The following is a 17,593-nucleotide window of genomic DNA, read 5'->3' as shown; positions in this document are numbered from 1 at the left end:
ACAGGGCATTGGTGGCACTGATCTGTCACACACAGGGCAGGGCTGGCACTGATCTGTCACACACAGGGCATTGGTGGCACTGATCTGTCACACACAGGGCTGGCACTGATCTGTCACCCACACAGGGCTGGCACTGATCTGTCACACACAGGGCATTGGTGGCACTGATCTGTCACACACAGGGGTGGCACTGGTCTGTCACACACACACAGGGCTGGCACTGATCTGTCACCCACAGGGCATTGGTGGCACTGATCTGTCACACACAGGGGTGGCACTGATCTGTCACACACACACAGGGGTGGCACTGATCTGTCACCCACAGGGCATTGGTGGCACTGATCTGTCACACACAGGGCATTGGTGGCACTGATCTGTCTCACACACAGCAGGGCTGGCACTGATCTGTCCCACACAGGGGTGGCACTGATCTGTCCCCTCAGTAAATCGCAGCAGGGGTGGCAGTGGCAGCTCCTGGTGGCCCATGCCAAGGCAGGAGGCTCCCAGGAAATCCTCCCTCAGGACACACGGCAGCTCCTCCTCCTCCTCCTTAGGGCTCCAAGCTACAGAATCCTGGAATTGTTAAGGTTGGCAAAGGCCTTGGAGACCACCAGGTCCAAGTGCGGCCTCAGCTCTGCCAAGGCCACCCCCAAGCCGTGTCCCCAAGTGCCACATCCCCACCTGCCTGGAACAGCACCTTGACTTTCTGGTTGATGTTTCCAGTTATCCCTGAGGTGAAAGCTGATGAGGATTGAGCTGGGAATTCAGGAATGGACCTGAAAGAGAAGCGACTTTACACCACTTCAGTGAAAGTAAAATCCGTTTATTAAGGATTAAAAGCCGTGTCCGGGTGATGTTCAGCCTCCTCCCTGGTTCTGTGCTGAAAGAAGATCTGAGGCCGCTTTGTGAGGGACTTCTGGAAAGAAAAAACTCCCGGGTTTCTACAGGACTTTTTAGATGTGGTTTTTTCCTTTTTTTTTTTTTTTTTTTGTTTCCTGGAGAAGGAATTTCACACGGGAGCAGTAAATTCCGGCTTTGCACCAGTGCAGGGCACGGAGGAGTGGCTGCTGTGGGGCCATCTCTGAGCTGTGGCCAGTGTGGGGCCATCTTTGATGGTGTGGGGGCATCTCTGAGCCGTGGCCAGTGTGGGGCCATCTCTGATGGCCGTGGGGCCAGCTCTGAGCTGTGGCTGCTGTGGGGCCATCTCTGATGGCCGTGGGGCCATCTCTGATGGTGTGGGGGCATCTCTGAGCCATGGCCAGTGTGGGGCCATCTCTGATGGCCATGGGGCCATCTCTGAGCTGTGGCTGCTGTGGGGCCATCTTTGATGGTGTGGGGGCATCTCTGAGCCGTGGCCAGTGTGGGGCCATCTCTGATGGCCGTGGGGCCAGCTCTGAGCTGTGGCTGCTGTGGGGCCATCTCTGATGGCCGTGGGGCCATCTCTGATGGTGTGGGGGCATCTCTGAGCCATGGCCAGTGTGGGGCCATCTCTGATGGCCATGGGGCCATCTCTGAGCTGTGGCCAGTGTGGGGCCATCTCTGATGGCCATGGGGCCATCTCTGAGCTGTGGCCAGTGTGGGGCCATCTCTGATGGCCGTGGGGCCATCTCTGAGCCGTGGCCAGTGTGGGGCCATCTCTGATGGTGTGGGGCCATCTCTGATGGCTGTGGGGCCATCTCTGAGCTGTGGCCAGTGTGGGGCCATCTCTGATGGTGTGGGGCCATCTCTGATGGCCGTGGGGCCATCTCTGAGCTGTGGCCAGTGTGGGGCCATCTCTGATGGTGTGGGGCCATCTCTGATGGCTGTGGGGCCATCTCTGAGCTGTGGCCAATGTGGGGCCATCTCTGATGGTGTGGGGCCACCTCTGAGCTGTGACGCAGCACCCGGGCAATGAAATCAGAGACCACAATAAATTCCTGGGCTCATTTGCATTGAGGACCCTCAAATCCGACTGGATTTTTGTTATTTCCTCCTTCACCCCTCTCACCGAATTCCCACTGACTCTCCCTGTGGGTTCCCGCGCTCTCCCAGCTCCGAGGGGCAGAGTCAGATCCCACCTGAGTGGAATCCGGAGGAATCGGCTCCGGAGGGAAGAGCAGCGGGGTTTGTGAGCAGGGAGGGGCTGCAGGAGCAGAGGGAGCTCAGATTCCCTTTACTCCCGGCAGCAAATCCCGGCCCGGCCACGGAAAGGATCTGGGAATTCTACAGCAGGCACAGGATCACCGGCAGGTGAGGAGGAGAGAGGAGAGGGAGGAAGATTCGCAGCGGAGCCTTCGCAGCCCCCGGAGGTGAGTGCCGGCTCCCGGGAGCAGCCGAGGAAGGAAAGCGGGTGGGAGGCAGCAGGGAGAATCCAAACGCTGTCAGCAGAGACCTGGAACGGAGCGAGAGCTTCCAGCACTTTTCCCCTGGCGGGATTGCAGCTGGAGCTCCGGAGACGCCGTGGGAACAGAGAAAACGGGCTTTGGGTGCTGCCGGAGACTCGAGCAGCTGAGAAACCTCGGCGGGACCGGATCAGCGGGGAAGCCATGGATGGGTTTTACCCCTCGGCAGGAGGAGCTGGGCAGGACGTGCCCAATGCCACCAGCTGGGCAGAGCAGAGCCACTCCTCGGTGTCCCTGCGCGTGGTGACAGCTGCCTGCCTGTCCCTGCTCATCCTCTCCACGCTGCTGGGGAACGCCCTGGTGTGCGCGGCCGTGCTCAGGTTCCGACACCTGCGCTCCAAGGTCACCAACCTCTTCGTGGTCTCCTTGGCCGTGTCCGACCTGCTGGTGGCCGTGCTGGTGATGCCCTGGAGAGCTGCCACCGACGTGCTGGGGTTCTGGCCCTTCGGGGCCTTCTGTGACATTTGGGTGGCTTTTGACATCACGTGCTGCACGGCCTCCATCCTCCACCTGTGCCTCATCAGCCTGGAGCGCTGCTGGGCCATCGCCAGCCCCTTCCGCTGCCAGAGGATGGTGACGCAGCGCGTGGCCTTCGTCGCCATCGGGGTGGCTTGGCTGCTGTCCCTCCTCATCTCCTTCATCCCCGTGCAGCTGCGGTGGCACAAGGACCGGGAGCTGCCCAGCCGAGCGCAGCCGGGATTGAACGGCTCCGCGGAGGAGGGGAGCTGCGATTCCAGCCTCAGCAGGACCTATGCCATCTCCTCGTCCCTCATCAGCTTCTACATCCCCGTCGCCGTCATGCTGGGCACCTACGGCCGCCTCTTCCGCATCACCCGGCGCCAGCTGCGCAGGATCTGCTCCCTGGAGAGGGCGGCCGGGCACGGCCGGAGCTGCCCGGGCAGCCCTCGGGAAACCTCCCTGAGGAACTCCCTCAAGAAGGAGACCAAGGTGCTGCAGACCCTCTCCATCATCGTGGGCGTCTTCGTGTGCTGCTGGCTGCCCTTCTTTGTGCTCAACTGCCTGGTGCCCTTCTGCGATGCCGAGCTCCGGGACCGGGGAGCGCTGCCGTGCGTCAGCGGGACCGTGCTCAGCGCCTTCACCTGGCTGGGCTGGGCCAACTCCGCCCTCAATCCCATCATCTACGCCTTCAACGCGGAATTCCGCAGGGCTTTTGCCTCCCTGCTGGGCTGGGGCAGCGCTGTGGAGACGGTGACCTTCAGCAACGAGCTGGTGTCCTTCCACCCCGACAGCACCGACCGCGGCGCGGAGGAGACCCTCGGCCACCCGCAGCTGCTGCCCCACGCTGTGCTGCAGGTGGAAAACCACGAGGTGTCCTTGGACAGGGCATCTCCGGGCTCCTCTCCCCCTCACAAGAGCATTCCTGAGTGTGGGACCCCGATCTCGCTGGGGAGGAATCCCCCGCTGGCCAGCAGCGCCTTCCATTGAATCCAGGGTGGGAAAGGGGGGTGGGAATGTCCCCAGCAGAGAGGGAAGCTGGGACACTGCCGGCACTGCCCGTTCTCTGGGGAGCTGAGGATGCTGTGGGTGTTCCACTCTGGTTGCATTACCAGCTGTGGAACAGCCACGGAGGTTTTCCAGGGGTCTCCAGCTGTGTTTTTGTGACTGGATTTTGGCCCCAGCCCGGGGGGCAGCAGGGATTTGTGTTGCTGCTTTCTCTGGTTCACCCATGGAAAAAAACCCCAACACTTTCTGCAAGAGATGGAAATGGAAGGGCTGGGATTCACTTCCCTGGTGACTCCAGCTCAGAAAGCAGAGCTGGTGTGGTCTCCTGAGCCTCTCCGTGGTCGGGAAATGAAAACCCAGCTGTGCCTGTGGGGAGAGAGGCGGCTTTGGCCACTGTCTGTGTCCTGTGGCCACCGGGCTGGGGCTGCTGGATGGGCGCTGGCCAAATCCAGCTGGTCATTGGTCTGGGGCTGCTGGGTGGGCACTGGCCAAATCCAACTGGTCGCCGGGCTGGAGCTGCTGGGTGGGCACTGGCCAAATCCAGCTGGTCACTGGGTGCCAGCTGATGCTGGCAGAGCTGGCCAGAGCTGCCTGGAGCTCGGTGGACGATGCTGAGCGGCGCCTCCGGCCATGGAAAACCAGCGGGATGAGCGGGAAGGAGGCGATGGATTTGCCAGGGCGACTCTCCCGGGCTCGCCTCCGGCTGTCCCCACCCTCAGGAACTCGCCCTGCAGGTCCGGCCGGGCCGCGCCGCCTCCCGCGGGGCCCCGGGGCTCTGTTCGGGAGCTGCTGTGTCTGGAGCGGGCTGCAGGAAGGATTTGGCAGCTGAAAATCTGCTCTGGCCCCGGGGCAGGAGTCTCGGAGCGTCCCTGAGCTGGGATTGCCCGGCTGGGGGTGGTCCTGGCGGCGACCACAGCTGGGTTTGATCCCTAAAATCCAGGGTTTTGGACGCTTGGAACCTTTGGGAATGAGCGTGTCCGAGCCCTTCAGAGGGAACAGCAGAGAATCAACAACATTTTCTTGATTTCTGCACCTCCACCACCGCTTCCATCCCTCAGATCCTCCCGTTCCGAGGCCGTTCCCTCTCCTTTCGCTTTTTATTCCCTCTAATTCCCTTCCTGCTCCATTTCATTCCGGATCCTTCCGCTCTGCCTCTGGAGCTGCCTCATTTCTCATTGCAAATCACGAAGCCTCTTCAGAAGCTCCCCGTGCTCCCAATCAACCTCTGGAATGTTCTGTCTGATCAGAGGGGTCAGGAGCGGCTCCCGGCGCTCCCTTCCAGCCGTGACGGTGGCTTTGGGGAGGATCAGGTTTTGATCCCCGCCTGATTAAGCCCGGCTCATCCCCGCCGGGAATCCCAGGCGCCCTCAGCTCCCCGGCACGGCAGGAAAGCGTCTCCCCCTCCCCGGCAAACGGCAACAAAGGGAGAAATCAGCCAGCGCTAATTACAGAGCGCCGCTAATTATCAAACAGAGCCCAGGACAGCGGGATCAGCCTGGGAGGGGAGCGGGGGACTTCGGGATTTTTTTAGGGAAGCACTGACAGGACCCAACGCCATCCACGACATCTCCCCGTGCGACAGCGAGGAGGATTTTGGGCCAATCCGAAACAACCGTGGGGTTTTTCAGCCTGATTTAGAAAAGGAATTGTTGGTCTGAGATGGGGACGATCATCTGGAACCCCTCAAACGACTGATTTTAATCCGAACGCTGCTGTAATAGTTTTTAATTAATACTTTATAATTGATATTTATAATTAATATTTATAATTCAGGGTGTTGTGGGGTACATGGGACTCCTGGCTTGGCGGCAGGAGGGAACTGCAGTGCCCAGCTTTTCCCAAAACTCTTTTGGAAGAGTTTCCTGAGGCTCGTGGCAAAGTTTGGGGGCTGAATCCAGGGTTGTTTGTAAAGGGATCGGAGGACAACGAGCAGCTCGGTGTCTGTGACGAGCTGCAGGGTGAACCTGCAGAGGAAAGACAACGAAGAGGCTCCAGTGACCCTTTTTTTGGTGCCCGATTATTACCTGTGTTTAATTACTCTGCATTTTCCTGCAGCAGCTCTGACCCGGGCCTTGGCAGCTCCCCGGGCCTGGCAGCAGGAGGGACGAGGTGGTGGCAGAGCCAACCCCAAACCTGCCAGGCTCTGGAACAAATCCCTGCGTGTTACAGACATTCCTGCGGGCAGACTGGGAAACGGGAACAGCTCCAAACTGGTGTGACTGGGGCTGGCTTGGGCACAGACGTCCCTTGTTTACCTGGCTGCAGAATGCGGCGCTTTCCCCCCTTTTTTCCTGCACAGGTTTCCTCTGTAATTCCACTGGGAAGCGTCTTCCTCATCTTCTTCCTCTTCCTCCTCCTCCTCCTTCTCCCATCCCAAATTACACACTCAGGTGAGTGAAATTATTCCTACCTGGGGCTGATCCTGGAGCAGGGATTGAGTCAGGATTTGTGCCCGATCCTGCCCTCTAATCCCAAAAAAACCTCCAGGTCACTTCCAGGAGCTCTGGATTTACCATGGGTGACCCGGGGACAGGTTCTGGGGTTTTAGGTGGGGAGCAGAGGAACCCAAGTAAGGAGATATTTGCAAAAGAGGGGAAGGAGGAAAAGCATCAAATCCGTGTGGAAGTCAGCAGGGAGACGGGAAAAATGTGAGGTTCATCCTAATCCAAACCATTCCATGATTTTAGTGTGTTAGGCTGGGGCAGGCAGGAAGGGAGGAGTTGTGTCCACTGCTCCATTCCCAGCTGGAATTGCAGGAGGACAGCCCGGGATAGGGAATGGCTGCTGGCCTTAAAGTGATTTTTCAGCAAGAAAAAAATCAGGAATTTTAGGAAGAACGGATTTAGCAGAGAAAGGGGGGAACGAGCGCAGGGGAGGATAATGGGACGCGGCTGCTGTGGGGTGATGCCTTGCCTGATTTGCTTCCGAATTGGAGACCTCAGCTGCTCCTCAGGGAAAGGCCGGGATGGCTTCCCAGGAAAGCAGCTCCAGGCGGGGTCAGGGCTGCCTGAGCGTCCCCAGCGCCCGCAGGAGCCCGGCAGAGGCTCTTGAGAAACCCGGCGCGGCTGCCGCAATCTCCGTGGTGATTGTGGAGCGCTCAGGAGGGGGAGAGAGCGGGGATTAACCCTGGCCGGGAGGCTTTGGACAGAGCAGAGCCAGGATCTCTCCTGGCACCAGCGTGGGAATGGCTCGGATGGAGCCGGGACGGGCGGGAAGAACCGGGATCGAGAGGGACAGAACCGGGACGGGCGGGAAGAACCGGGATCGAGAGGGACAGAACCGGGACGGGGAGGAAAGAACCGGGATCGAGAGGGACAGAACCGGGACGGGCGGGAAGAACCGGGACGGGCGGGACAGAACCGGGACGGGGAGGAAAGAGCCGGGATCGAGAGGGACAGAACCGAGACAGGGAGGGAAGAGCCGGGACGGGGAGAGAAGAGATAGGATCAAGCAAGGAGAGCCAGAGCCGGGCGGGAGGAGCCGGGATCGAGCGGGAGGAGCCGGGGCCGGGCGGGAGGAGCCGGGACCGGGCGGGAGGAGCCGGGACCGGGCGGGAGGAGCCGGGACCGGGCGGGAGGAGCCGGGGCCGGGCGGGAGGAGCCGGGGCCGGGCGGGAGGAGCCGGGACCAGGCGCAGGCGCCGCACCGGCATCCGCCGCTCGGCCGGGCCTGGCGGTGAGGATGCGGGGGGACCCCGGACGGGGCGGCCGGAGCTTTGGGGGGCACACCAGGGGTGCGGGAGCGGGGGGCGCGGTGGGTCCGGGGGTGCGGGGATGGGGGCGACGGGGGCTCGGGGATGGATGGGGGTGGTGACGGGGACAGGAGGCAGCACGTGGCGCTGGGAGGAGGAGGGGCAGCGCTGGGTGCTGGGGGTGCGGGGGGATGCAGAGAGCGGGGTGGGGGGCCGGGGGTGCCCAGGGCAGGGGGATATCGGGGTGCCCAGGGAAGGGGGGGCAGACGGGTCAGTGCAGCAGCAGAGGGGGCGGGTGAGGTTTACAGGGGGTGCTGGGCACTCGGGGGGGGGGGGGGGGTTGTGGCCGTCCCTCCACGCGTGTCCCTGTCCCTGTCCCCCGGCAGGCTCCCCCCGCTGCCACCCTGGCGCTGCGCTCCATGGATGGCGTTTTCCTGTCGCCCACCGAGGATGAGTTCGTGGGCAGGATCGCGGAGGAGCTGGAGCACTTCATGGTGCAGGGGCAGCATCACCGGTGGGTGCCCGGCCCGGGCAGGGGGTGGCCGGGGCTGACCCCGTCCCTGCTGCCCGGGCAGTCCCTTGGGCGATGGGAGCAGCAGTGACACGTTGGGACTTTTGGCTCGCGGTTTGCATCATTTTTTGGGGTGAAAGCGGCAGCATTTGGGGTCTGTCCGTGGAGCTCCAGGTGCTCGGAGCATGCCCTGGGGTTGGTGTGGGATCCCCTCCTCTGGTTGCTCCTTTAGGCGATGTTTGGTGGCCATCGGTGGCTTTTACACTGACCACCGCTCACCCTGGGTTTGCCTGGATCTGTTCCCGATCCAGTGACCTTTGGAGCCCTTGGGGTGGCCAAGCCCAGGCTGCTGGACGGGAGTGGGGGTGGCAGTGCCGGGCTCAGCTCCCTGCCAGCTTCTCGTGACCTTAAATATTTGTTTCAGTGCTTTTTTTTTTTTTTGTAAAATACTTGGCAAAGAAATCACCTGTGCAGCTGTCAAACGCTCGGGGACAAACCCCGTGTGACAGCAGTGACATTGAACGTGGGGTTTGTTGATCTATTCTTGTGTTATTCCCCGTTTCTGGAGCACTGGGAGGAAGGGGAGCAGCAGCAGCCTTCTGCTGCTGCTTCCCAGCCTTTCCCAGATGGATGCAGGCAGGAATGAGAGTCCAAGGCCTTGGGGTCAGGCATTCCCAGCCTCCCCACGCTCCAGTTTATGTGTAAAATGTGTCTGGGTGCACATCTGGGATGGGATTCGGGCTCTTTAATATCATAAAGTCCTGCTGGGCTTTTTTCTGATTTCAATCCCGTGCTGGGAATGACTCGGGATAGAGGTTGTTAAATTTTTCCTGCATTCCCATCCCTTCCTGCTGAGCCCTCTGTCCTTTCAGGGTGCTCCTGTTCCCGCCCCTGTCCAGTCGCCTCAGGTACCTGATCCATCGGACCGTGGAAAACATGGAATTGTTGAGCAGCTTCTCGGTGGGAGAGGGCTGGAGGAGGAGGACGGTCATTTGTCACTCGGCCGTCAGGTGAGGCAGGGCCGGGGTTGGTTGGGCTGGAGCTGACAAGGATCATGGAATCCTGGAATAGTCTGGGAGGGACCCGAAACTCATCCCAGTGCCACCCCTTGTCACCTTCTGGGGACACCTCCCACTGTCCCAGGGTGCTCCAGCCTGGCCTTGGGCACTTCCAGGGATCCAGGGGCAGCCACAGCTCCTCTGGGAATTCCATCCCAGCCCTTCACAGCCAGGAATTCCTTCCCAATATCCCATCCATCCCTGCCTTCTGGCAGTGGGAAGCCATTCCCTGTGTCCTGCCCCTCCAGCCCTTGTCCCCAGTCCCTCTCCAGCTCTCCTGGAGCCCCTTCAGGCCCTGGAACCTTCCCTTCCCCACGCTGAGCATTCCCAGCCCTCCAGCCTCTCTCCAGAGGGGCTCCAGCCCTTGGATCAAGCACAAAGTCACCGTGTCCCATTCAAGGTCTCCATTACTAACGGCACCTTCCAGACCCTAAGAACAGCGGGATTTTCCCTCTGTCCCGACTTCTTTATGGATTCGTTGCTTCTCCTCCTTTTCCTCCACCAAACCCCACATCCCTCGGCTTCCCCCGCTCACCTCCCACCATCCCCTCATTCCCAGGCTTCCCAACGAGACCACGAGCGACCAAAAACCTGGGACCAACCCCCCTCGGTCCCAGCGCCCGGCGCAGCCCTGGGGCCGGGGGGGCCGGGGGCTCCGGCTGCGGCACCCCGGGGACATCCACGGGGACAACTCCCGGGCCTCCGTGGGCTCGGGCAGGATCACGAGGCCGCCCAGGAAGAAGCCGGACAAAGCCCTGTACGTGCCCAAGGGCATCCGGAAAAAGGCGAATTGGAGGGAGCGGGAGAGCCCCGGCGCGGAGCCGGGCGGGGATGCGGCTCCAGGAGGGGAAAACTGCCCCAAAAATTCCAGCGGGGACACCCAGCTGGAGGGGGGCGAGGATGGAGGCAGCCCTGGGAAGCAGCAGGAGCCTGGGGAAGAGAATGTTCCAGGCAAAGGCAGCGCTGAGCGTCCTCCGTGTGAGGAAAACGTGCCATCCTTAGGGAACAGCAGCGATGCCCGTGAGCAGGAAAGTCGGGATAAAGACTGTTCCCATTCCCTGCCTTCTGGAGACGACACACGGCCGCCTGAAGCAGGAGAGCAAGATTCGAGCTGTGCCAACACTGGCATTCCAGAAGGCAGCGAATCCCAGGGCCAAGTGCAAGAGGAAAACCAACCCAGCCGGGATGCCGGAGGGGCAGAGTGTGGGAAAAGCTCCTTCCCCTTGGAAAACCACGGTGGCAGCTGCACAGAGCCGGCTGTGGTGGAGTCACCGGTGCTGGAACCCCGAGGTGCTGCTGCCCAGAGCCTGGAGAGCAGCAGGAAGAAATCCCCGCCTGCAGCCCAGGACCAGGACTCCGGGAATGCCGAGGGAGGCCGGAGTTTTTCCACGCTGGAAAGCCGAGAGCAGGAGAGCCCCAGCTCTGGCCAGGTGGAGCAAAAACCCCTCCAGAGCTTTGGGGAGGGCCCAGGTGAGGCTCTGGCTGCTCCTGAGCTGCTCCGTGGTGGTGATCCGTCGGCTCCGGAGGGTGCTTCCCGCAGCAGGGAGGAGGAGGACAAGGAACACTCGGATGTGGCCGAGGCGCTGTGGAGGGGCCTGGATTTGGCTGCAGGTGACAGAGAGGGGACAAGGCAGAGCGGCCTCGAGGACGACTGCACAGCGGAGCTCCTGGCAGAGGTGAAGCTTGAGGGAATTTTGGGGAAAGAAGGGAAGGAATCGGTCCCTGGGAGGAGAATCCCTGGGATTCCTGGGTGGTGCAGACGGGGTTTGAGTGGCCGAGGTGAGGGCTGGGCTCGGAGCTGGTCAAGCTCCGTCCCCCTGGCTCGGTGTTTGGGTTTTTAATCCTTGTTTTGGAGGGGATGGAACCCTCTCACCCTCTCTGTTGTTTTGGTTTTTAATTCTTGTGTCGGGATCTTCCCAGATCGTTGGGAATCTGACGGTGAAGGACGTCAGCATCCAGAGGATCAGCGTGGATTATTCCAGCTACGGCACCGCCCAGGTCAGCGAGGGCGACTTCGGCCACGTGACCGAGATCTACGACTTCCCCTCATCCCTGAAAACCGAGGATCTCCTGGAAATATTCTCAGATTTCCAGTGAGTAACTCCCCAGGCGAGCAAAACTGGGAATTTTAGTTCCACCTTCCCCTCTCTGTGTGCCTCAAAGGAGCTTTCCCTGCAGTTTAGGCCTGGTTTAAAGCCCAGCTTTACTCCAGGGCTCTGGCACCCCCAGTTATCCACAGCCTGGCTTTATCCAGGTGTTTTTTAGGAGCTTTTTTTGGTCAGTTCCTGAGTGGAATGAGGTGATTCCATCAGCGTTTCCAAGGCAAAGGGCTCAGTGCTGCTGCTGGGGATGAGATTTACCCAGGAAATGCAGGGAATGAGGTTGGATAAAGGCAGGAGCAGAACAAAGCTCAGCTCTGAGTTCCTCTCCCGTTTCCCTCCCCACATCCCCCTCCTCTCTTGGGATAATTCCTGGGTTAGATGGGAACGTTCCCTCTGCAGATCCCTTCAGTTAAACCCCATGAATTTTATTCTAAAATTACATTTCAATTAGGATTTCCAACTGTGTTCCAAATCATTCTTTCCTTCCTGCTTTGTGTGTGTGTGTGATTCCTGAAATTTGGTTTTCCACTCTCTGGGAGCGAAGCAGAGCTGGAAAAGGAACATTCCCTCTACAGATGCCATAAATTAAACCCCATGAATTCTACTTTAAAAATACACTTAAATGACCATTTAAAACTAATATACTTGAATAAATACTACTACTAATATTAAATAAATACTAATATAAATACTACTAATAAATACTAAGACCCCATAAATTAAACCCCATGAGTTCTACTTTAAAAATACATTTAAATGATGATTTAAAACTAATATACTTAAATAAATACTACTACTACTAATAAATAAATACTAATATAAATACTACTAATAAATACTAATATAAAGATGCCATAAGTTAAACCCCATGAATTCTACTTTAAAAGTACATTTAAATGATGATTTAAAACTAATATACTTAAATACTACTAGTATTATTAAATAAATACTAATATAATATAAATACTACTAATAAATACTAATATAATATAAAGATGCCATAAATTAAACCCCACGAATTCTACTTTAACAATACATTTAAATGACCATTTAAAACTAATATACTTGAATAAATACTACTAATAATATTAAATAAATACTAATATAATATAAATACTAATATAATATAAATAGTAATAACAACTACTAATATAATATTAAGATCCCATAAATTAAACTCCATGAATTCTACTTTAAAAATACATTTGAATGATGATTTAAAACTAATGTACTTAAATAAATACTACTAATAATATTAAATAAATACTAATATAAATACTACTAATAAATACTAATACAAACACCCCATAAATTAAACCCCATGAATTCTACTTTAAAAGTACATTTAAATGACAATTTAAAACTAATATACTTAAATACTACTAATAATATTAAATACTAATATAAATACTATTAATAAATACTAATATAAAGATGCTATAAATTAAACCCCATGAATTCTACTTCAACAATACATTTAAATGACCATTTAAAACTAATATACTTAAATAACTACTACTGATAATATTAAATAAATACTAATATAAATACTACTAATAAATACTAATATAATACAATGATGCCATAAATTAAACCCCACGAATTCTACTTTAAAAATACATTTAAATGATGATTTAAAACTAATATACTTAAATAAATGCTACTAATAATATTAAATAAATACTAATATACTTAAATATATTTATATATGATATATATAAAATAACTTAAATAATAAAACTTAAATAATTCTTCAGTGAGGGCAGAGCTGGGCCCAGCTCTGAGTTCCTCTCACTCCTGTAAAAGGCACCATTCCCTGTTTTCCTCTCGCCATCCCTTGGGATCATTCCTGGGTTAGATGTGAACATTCCCTTCAGTGAAACCCCACAAATTCTGTTTTAAAATTACATTTAAATCAGGATTTTAAATCATATTTTAAACATCCCTGCCTGTTGCTCAGATTGGTTTTTCCACTCTCTGGGAGTGAAGCAGAGCTGGAGAAGGGTGGAGCCAGCGGGGCAGGGGATTGGGTTCCTTGTGCTGCAGGAGCACTTCGGGTTCCTGCTCCCAAATTCCCATTTCCCACAGACTCTTGATGGGATTTTCACCCTGAAACCCTTCATGAACCCTTTGATTTTACTGTTGTGCCTCAGCTTGGGGGCTGCTTGGGAAGCACTTCAAAAATGATAATATCCCTGAAACTGAGGTTGGCTTTGAGGGGAAAAGGAGAATTTTGGGGGAATTTTCTACCGTGGCCTTGAAAAGGGCACTTTTAATGTTCTTTGTTCCTTCTTTTCCTGCCTTTTACCCCCATTTAAAATGGGAATAATACTTTGGAAAGCACCCAAAACCCTAAAAACCCCTCCTGGGGCTGCTGGGTTTTATTGGGGCTTCATTTTTGTGGACGTTCATGAAAATTCTTCTCCTTCCTTGCAGCGAGAGCGGCTTCAAAATCCAGTGGGTGGACGATACCCACGCCCTGGGAATCTTTTCCAGCCTTTCCACAGGTATTTGGGGCTGGGATTGAGGGATCCCAAAGCTCCCAGCCCCTTCCCAGTGCCCTGAACTGGTTTGCAGTGGGATTTTTGCTGGGCTGAGCCGCTGCCAGAGGCACTCAGGGCTCATCCCATCTTTTTTTATCCTGTTCCTTTCCAGCCTGGAAGGTTTTTGGGAAGCTGGAATTTCTGGGGTGGGGTGTGGGAACTGGGTTGGAATTGCCTTGGATGCAGCTTTGTGCACTCTTAGGAATTAAAGATGATGATGATGATGATAATAATAACCATCATCTCTTTTTTCACTTTTTTCCTATTTTTTTCTGGGAAAAATTCCTAAAATCATCCAGTCACTTCCCAGGGACTTTGGGAGTGGGATGGCACCAAAACTCTGGACAAACTGGCTTTTTTTTTTGGGGATAAACACCCCAAGTTCAGGTCAGAGCCAGCCCTGGAGGGGTTTCCATCCTCCTGTATCCCAGCAGGTTTTGCTCTTTTTTTTTGGGGGGGGGCGGGATTTGCTCTAAAAAGTGACAAAATTCCTTTAAAAGAACATTTTTTGGGATTGTTCCCGAGGTGCCCACCACGACTCCAGCTGGTTTAGTCCAAGTCCTGAGCAAATGCCCGAATTACTGAGTGTAATCCTGAGCTTTTTGGGGTTAATTCCAGCAATTTCTGGTCCTTGCAGCGTCGCAGGCCCTGGGCCGCCGTTACCCCTGCCTGAAGATCCGGCCCCTGATCCATGCAACGAAACAATCCAAGATCAAGGCACTCCAGAGACCAAGTAAGACAAGATTCCCCCCAAATTCATCCCACATTCCTTTGATTTCCCACTCCTGAGTCGCTCCAGGTGACAAAACCAGGAGAAAATTCCTATTCAGGACCAATGATTTCCCTGCTGGATTGGTTTTTTGTGGATTTATTGGCACTGAGCTGTGGTGTGGAGCCTGGAATTCTGCTGGAATTCAGATTTAGGGGTTTTTTGGTGTAATTTGCTGCTCTTTTGGGGCGGTGGAAGGGAAGGGTTGTGCTGGAATTGGGATTTTTTGGAAGCACGGCCCCAAGCCATAAAATCTCCCAGGAATTTTCTCTTCCCTCTCCCCCTGCACCATCCCAATGAGACAAACCCAGTCCTCGTGGTTGGCATAATTTTATTCAGGAAGGAGAAATGGTGAAGCTGAGCCATGAACATCGTTTGATTGATTACCATCAGCTGATTGATTGATTGATTGATTGATTGGTTTCATTGCCTTTTCAATCAGATTGATCAGGAAAGCAAAGCCATGAACCTCAGCAGCAGCAGAGACTCTGAACCAACAGTTCCTGGGATTTTCCAGCTCACTGCAGTGGGAATAAATTCCAATTTCACTGCTTTAAAGGGACACTGTCACAGTGACAAATTCCTGAGTTGTCAGCACTGCTGGATTGAAGGGAAACAGCCAAAAATTGGATTTATTTGCATCTCCCCTTCATCTGTTTTTTCATTTATTCACTCTTGTGAATCAGGTTAAATTCAAATTAATCATTAAATACAATAATTCAACAGAAATTCTCTTGGTATCTGCTTTAAATGGATCTTTTCCCAAACACAAATCCGGATTTTAATTAGCTGGCAGTGTCTCTTTAATGATTTTTTTTTTTAATAACTTTATCAATGAAACTCCTGGAAAAACAAGCAAAGCCCCCTCCCCCCCCTTGCTGTGTGGATAAAAACTCTCTGCAAATTGATAAAGGATGAACAAATGAATTCCCAAATCCAAATTCTTGTGGACTTGGTAACATTTTGGTGGATTTCTTCCTTGCAGATGGAATTGCAGCAATCCAAGAGATGGAGGGCACTGACCAAAGGGCTTCCTAAATATTTAGATATTATTTAAAATGCAGATTTTTTATTTTTTCCCCCCTTTTCCTTGCTGTTTTCCAAGGATTTAGGCACTGGTTTTAAGGAGCTGTAAGTTGAGATCAAGCTTTATGGAGCACGGATCAATTGCCTGGGTTTTTCACGGGGATGGGATGTTGGGAATTTTGCCAGGAATGGTTCCTGGAAGAGGATGGGGAACAATTTTCCACCCCAGCAGAAGAGACCTGGAGCTTTACAGCGACCAAACCCCTCTGGAAATTCCACTGGAAAACACGGAATTGCATCTTCCTAGGAACAAACAACCCCGATTTATTCACAGGGATCGAAGGATTTGATGCAGATCAATCAACCAAACAGCAGAACAGAGGGCGGATTTTTGGGATTTAGCCACCAATCGCTCCCTACCCAAGCCTCAGCGGGATCAATTTTTCCCATTTTTCCCCTAGAACTCCTTCACCTGGGCAAAGAGAGGCCGCAGACGGACACAGCAGTGGCCAGGAGACTCGTATCCCACGCGCTGGGCTGGAGGCACAGGCAGCAGGAGGCCACAGGGATGGAAGTTTTCCAGCCAGAATCCTTGGATCAGGAGCAATAACGCAGCTCAGCTCCCAGGGAAGGAGTGAAACGCACACAGAGCACTCAGTGCCACGGGGGTGATCCTTGATGGAATCAGCACCAGCTTGGAAAAGTTGGGAATGGGGGAAGTTTCTTGTTCAAGGAGGGGTTTTTTATTCCGGAGCCCTGGGAGGTGCTGGAATTCTTTGTTGGGGGTTTGAAAGCATCTAGGGCAGCAGATTGTTTCTTTATTCCTTATTCCTGCTCTGTTTTGCCAGAAAAAAAAAAAAATAGGAGTTAAGAGGAGGGGAATTGGAGTTTTTTGGCCGAAATTCAAGTCTTAAGCAAGGGCAGGAGTTAAAAAATCTGTTCCATGTTTGTTGTAATGTTGCTGTTCAGAGATCCCAGGAAACTGACAGGTAGGGAATGCAAGTTTTAGGGATTTTTCTCCTTATTTATGGAGTTTAAAGAGCCTGACCTTGCCCTGCTGGTGGGGAAAGTTGGGATCTGCTCGGTAGGGAAGGAAAACCAGACTTTGCCTCTTTAAGATGAGCTTCCACCCCCATCCCAGGCTCTGCTTGTGCTCCAGTCTGGAATTCTGAGGGAAAAATGGAGTTTCCCAGTTGCCAGGATGGTTAAAAGCCCTTTTCCAGCTGCCCTCTGGGTCACTGGAGAAATGACAGATATTCCAAATATTTCTGCATTTTTAAGCCTCACACCATCCCTGTGAGGTGGGGTTTGGGGGAAGTTGGCAGCCAGTTTTAATCCCCTGCGGAATCAGCCGGAAATCCAGGACATGGAAAAAGGGGGGAAACCCCCAAATTTCCAGGAATTGTGAGAAGAAATACCCCAAAGGCTTCTAGGGAAAAGGTTTCTATGGGATGAGCTGTGGCTGGAGCTCTGTGGCAAAAAAAAAGCGTCCTCAAACAAACAGAGGAGCACAGGGAGCACCACTGGGAATTCCCACAGGAGCAGATCCCTGGGGATGAGAGCCGGGAATTCCCTCTGCAAGGTGCACGAGGCTACAACACCCTGCCTGATTCAACCTTTAGGAAAAGATGGAATATCCAGCTGGGAGGTGATTTTTGGATGGGCACAGCATCTGTTGGGTGGATGATCCCTGTGGGATGGGAATTCCCAGCCCTGAGGCCTCATCCCCGGGAATCTGCTGAGTTCTGGGTGCTGAGGGTGGCTTCAGGGAGCTCTGATTCCGTGGGAAATTCCATGTTCTGCGTTTGCTCCCCTCCGGAGCTGTTGGATCCAAGCGTTTCACTGTGGTATTAAATTCAGCTTTACGCTGTTCTGCTCACAAATGCTGCTCCTTTTTTCCTTCTTTTTGTTCCCTTTCCTTGTATTTCCTTGCTGAACTGGAGTCGGTGCTGAGGAGGAGCCGAGTGCAGGAAGCAGCAGCACAAACGGAGGCGGTGAGAGTGGAAAAGAGCTGGAAATTCCCAAATAATTCCTTGGAAATGAAGGGAA

General features: G+C 54.0%; 2 protein-coding genes across 4 annotated transcripts; both read left to right on the top strand.

The window, feature by feature from the left end:
- The first annotated feature begins 2,525 nt into the window (after positions 1-2,525).
- Positions 2,526-3,827, top strand: LOC138121714 (D(1) dopamine receptor-like). Its single transcript, XM_069035491.1, has one exon. The coding sequence runs from the start codon at positions 2,526-2,528 to the stop codon at positions 3,825-3,827; it is 1,302 nt and encodes a 433-aa protein (XP_068891592.1).
- A 3,618-nt stretch (positions 3,828-7,445) lies between these two features.
- R3HCC1 (R3H domain and coiled-coil containing 1) lies at positions 7,446-17,590 on the top strand. Of its 3 annotated transcripts, none has more exons than XM_069035394.1 (8): positions 7,446-7,519; positions 7,922-8,049; positions 8,919-9,056; positions 9,664-10,780; positions 11,025-11,197; positions 13,643-13,713; positions 14,387-14,482; positions 16,006-17,589. In XM_069035394.1, the coding sequence occupies exons 2-8, from the start codon at positions 7,955-7,957 to the stop codon at positions 16,152-16,154; spliced, it is 1,839 nt and encodes a 612-aa protein (XP_068891495.1). In that variant the 5' UTR covers positions 7,446-7,519; positions 7,922-7,954; the 3' UTR covers positions 16,155-17,589. The 3 variants fall into 3 exon arrangements, with proteins under 3 accessions (XP_068891495.1, XP_068891497.1, XP_068891496.1); XM_069035396.1 differs by having other exon boundaries at positions 14,961-16,089; XM_069035395.1 differs by lacking the exon at positions 7,446-7,519 and adding an exon at positions 7,544-7,577 and having other exon boundaries at positions 16,006-17,590.
- Positions 17,591-17,593: the final 3 nt, after the last annotated feature.

Source organism: Aphelocoma coerulescens, chromosome 22, assembly GCF_041296385.1.
Source record: "Aphelocoma coerulescens isolate FSJ_1873_10779 chromosome 22, UR_Acoe_1.0, whole genome shotgun sequence".
Taxonomy (NCBI): Eukaryota; Metazoa; Chordata; class Aves; order Passeriformes; family Corvidae; genus Aphelocoma; species Aphelocoma coerulescens.
The sequence above is the reverse complement of the archived record's forward strand: the minus strand, read 5'-3'. Positions and strand labels throughout refer to the sequence as shown.

Coding starts and splice junctions, on each gene's coding strand:
- LOC138121714 (XM_069035491.1), top strand. CDS start 2,526: ATGGATGGGTTTTACCCCTCGGCAGGAGGAGCTGGGCAGGACGTGCCC.
- R3HCC1 (XM_069035395.1), top strand. CDS start 7,955: ATGGATGGCGTTTTCCTGTCGCCCACCGAGGATGAGTTCGTGGGCAGG. Junction 10,781..11,024: donor CAGCGGAGCTCCTGGCAGAG/GTGAAGCTTGAG, acceptor GGATCTTCCCAG/ATCGTTGGGAATCTGACGGT. Junction 11,198..13,642: donor GAAATATTCTCAGATTTCCA/GTGAGTAACTCC, acceptor CCTTCCTTGCAG/CGAGAGCGGCTTCAAAATCC.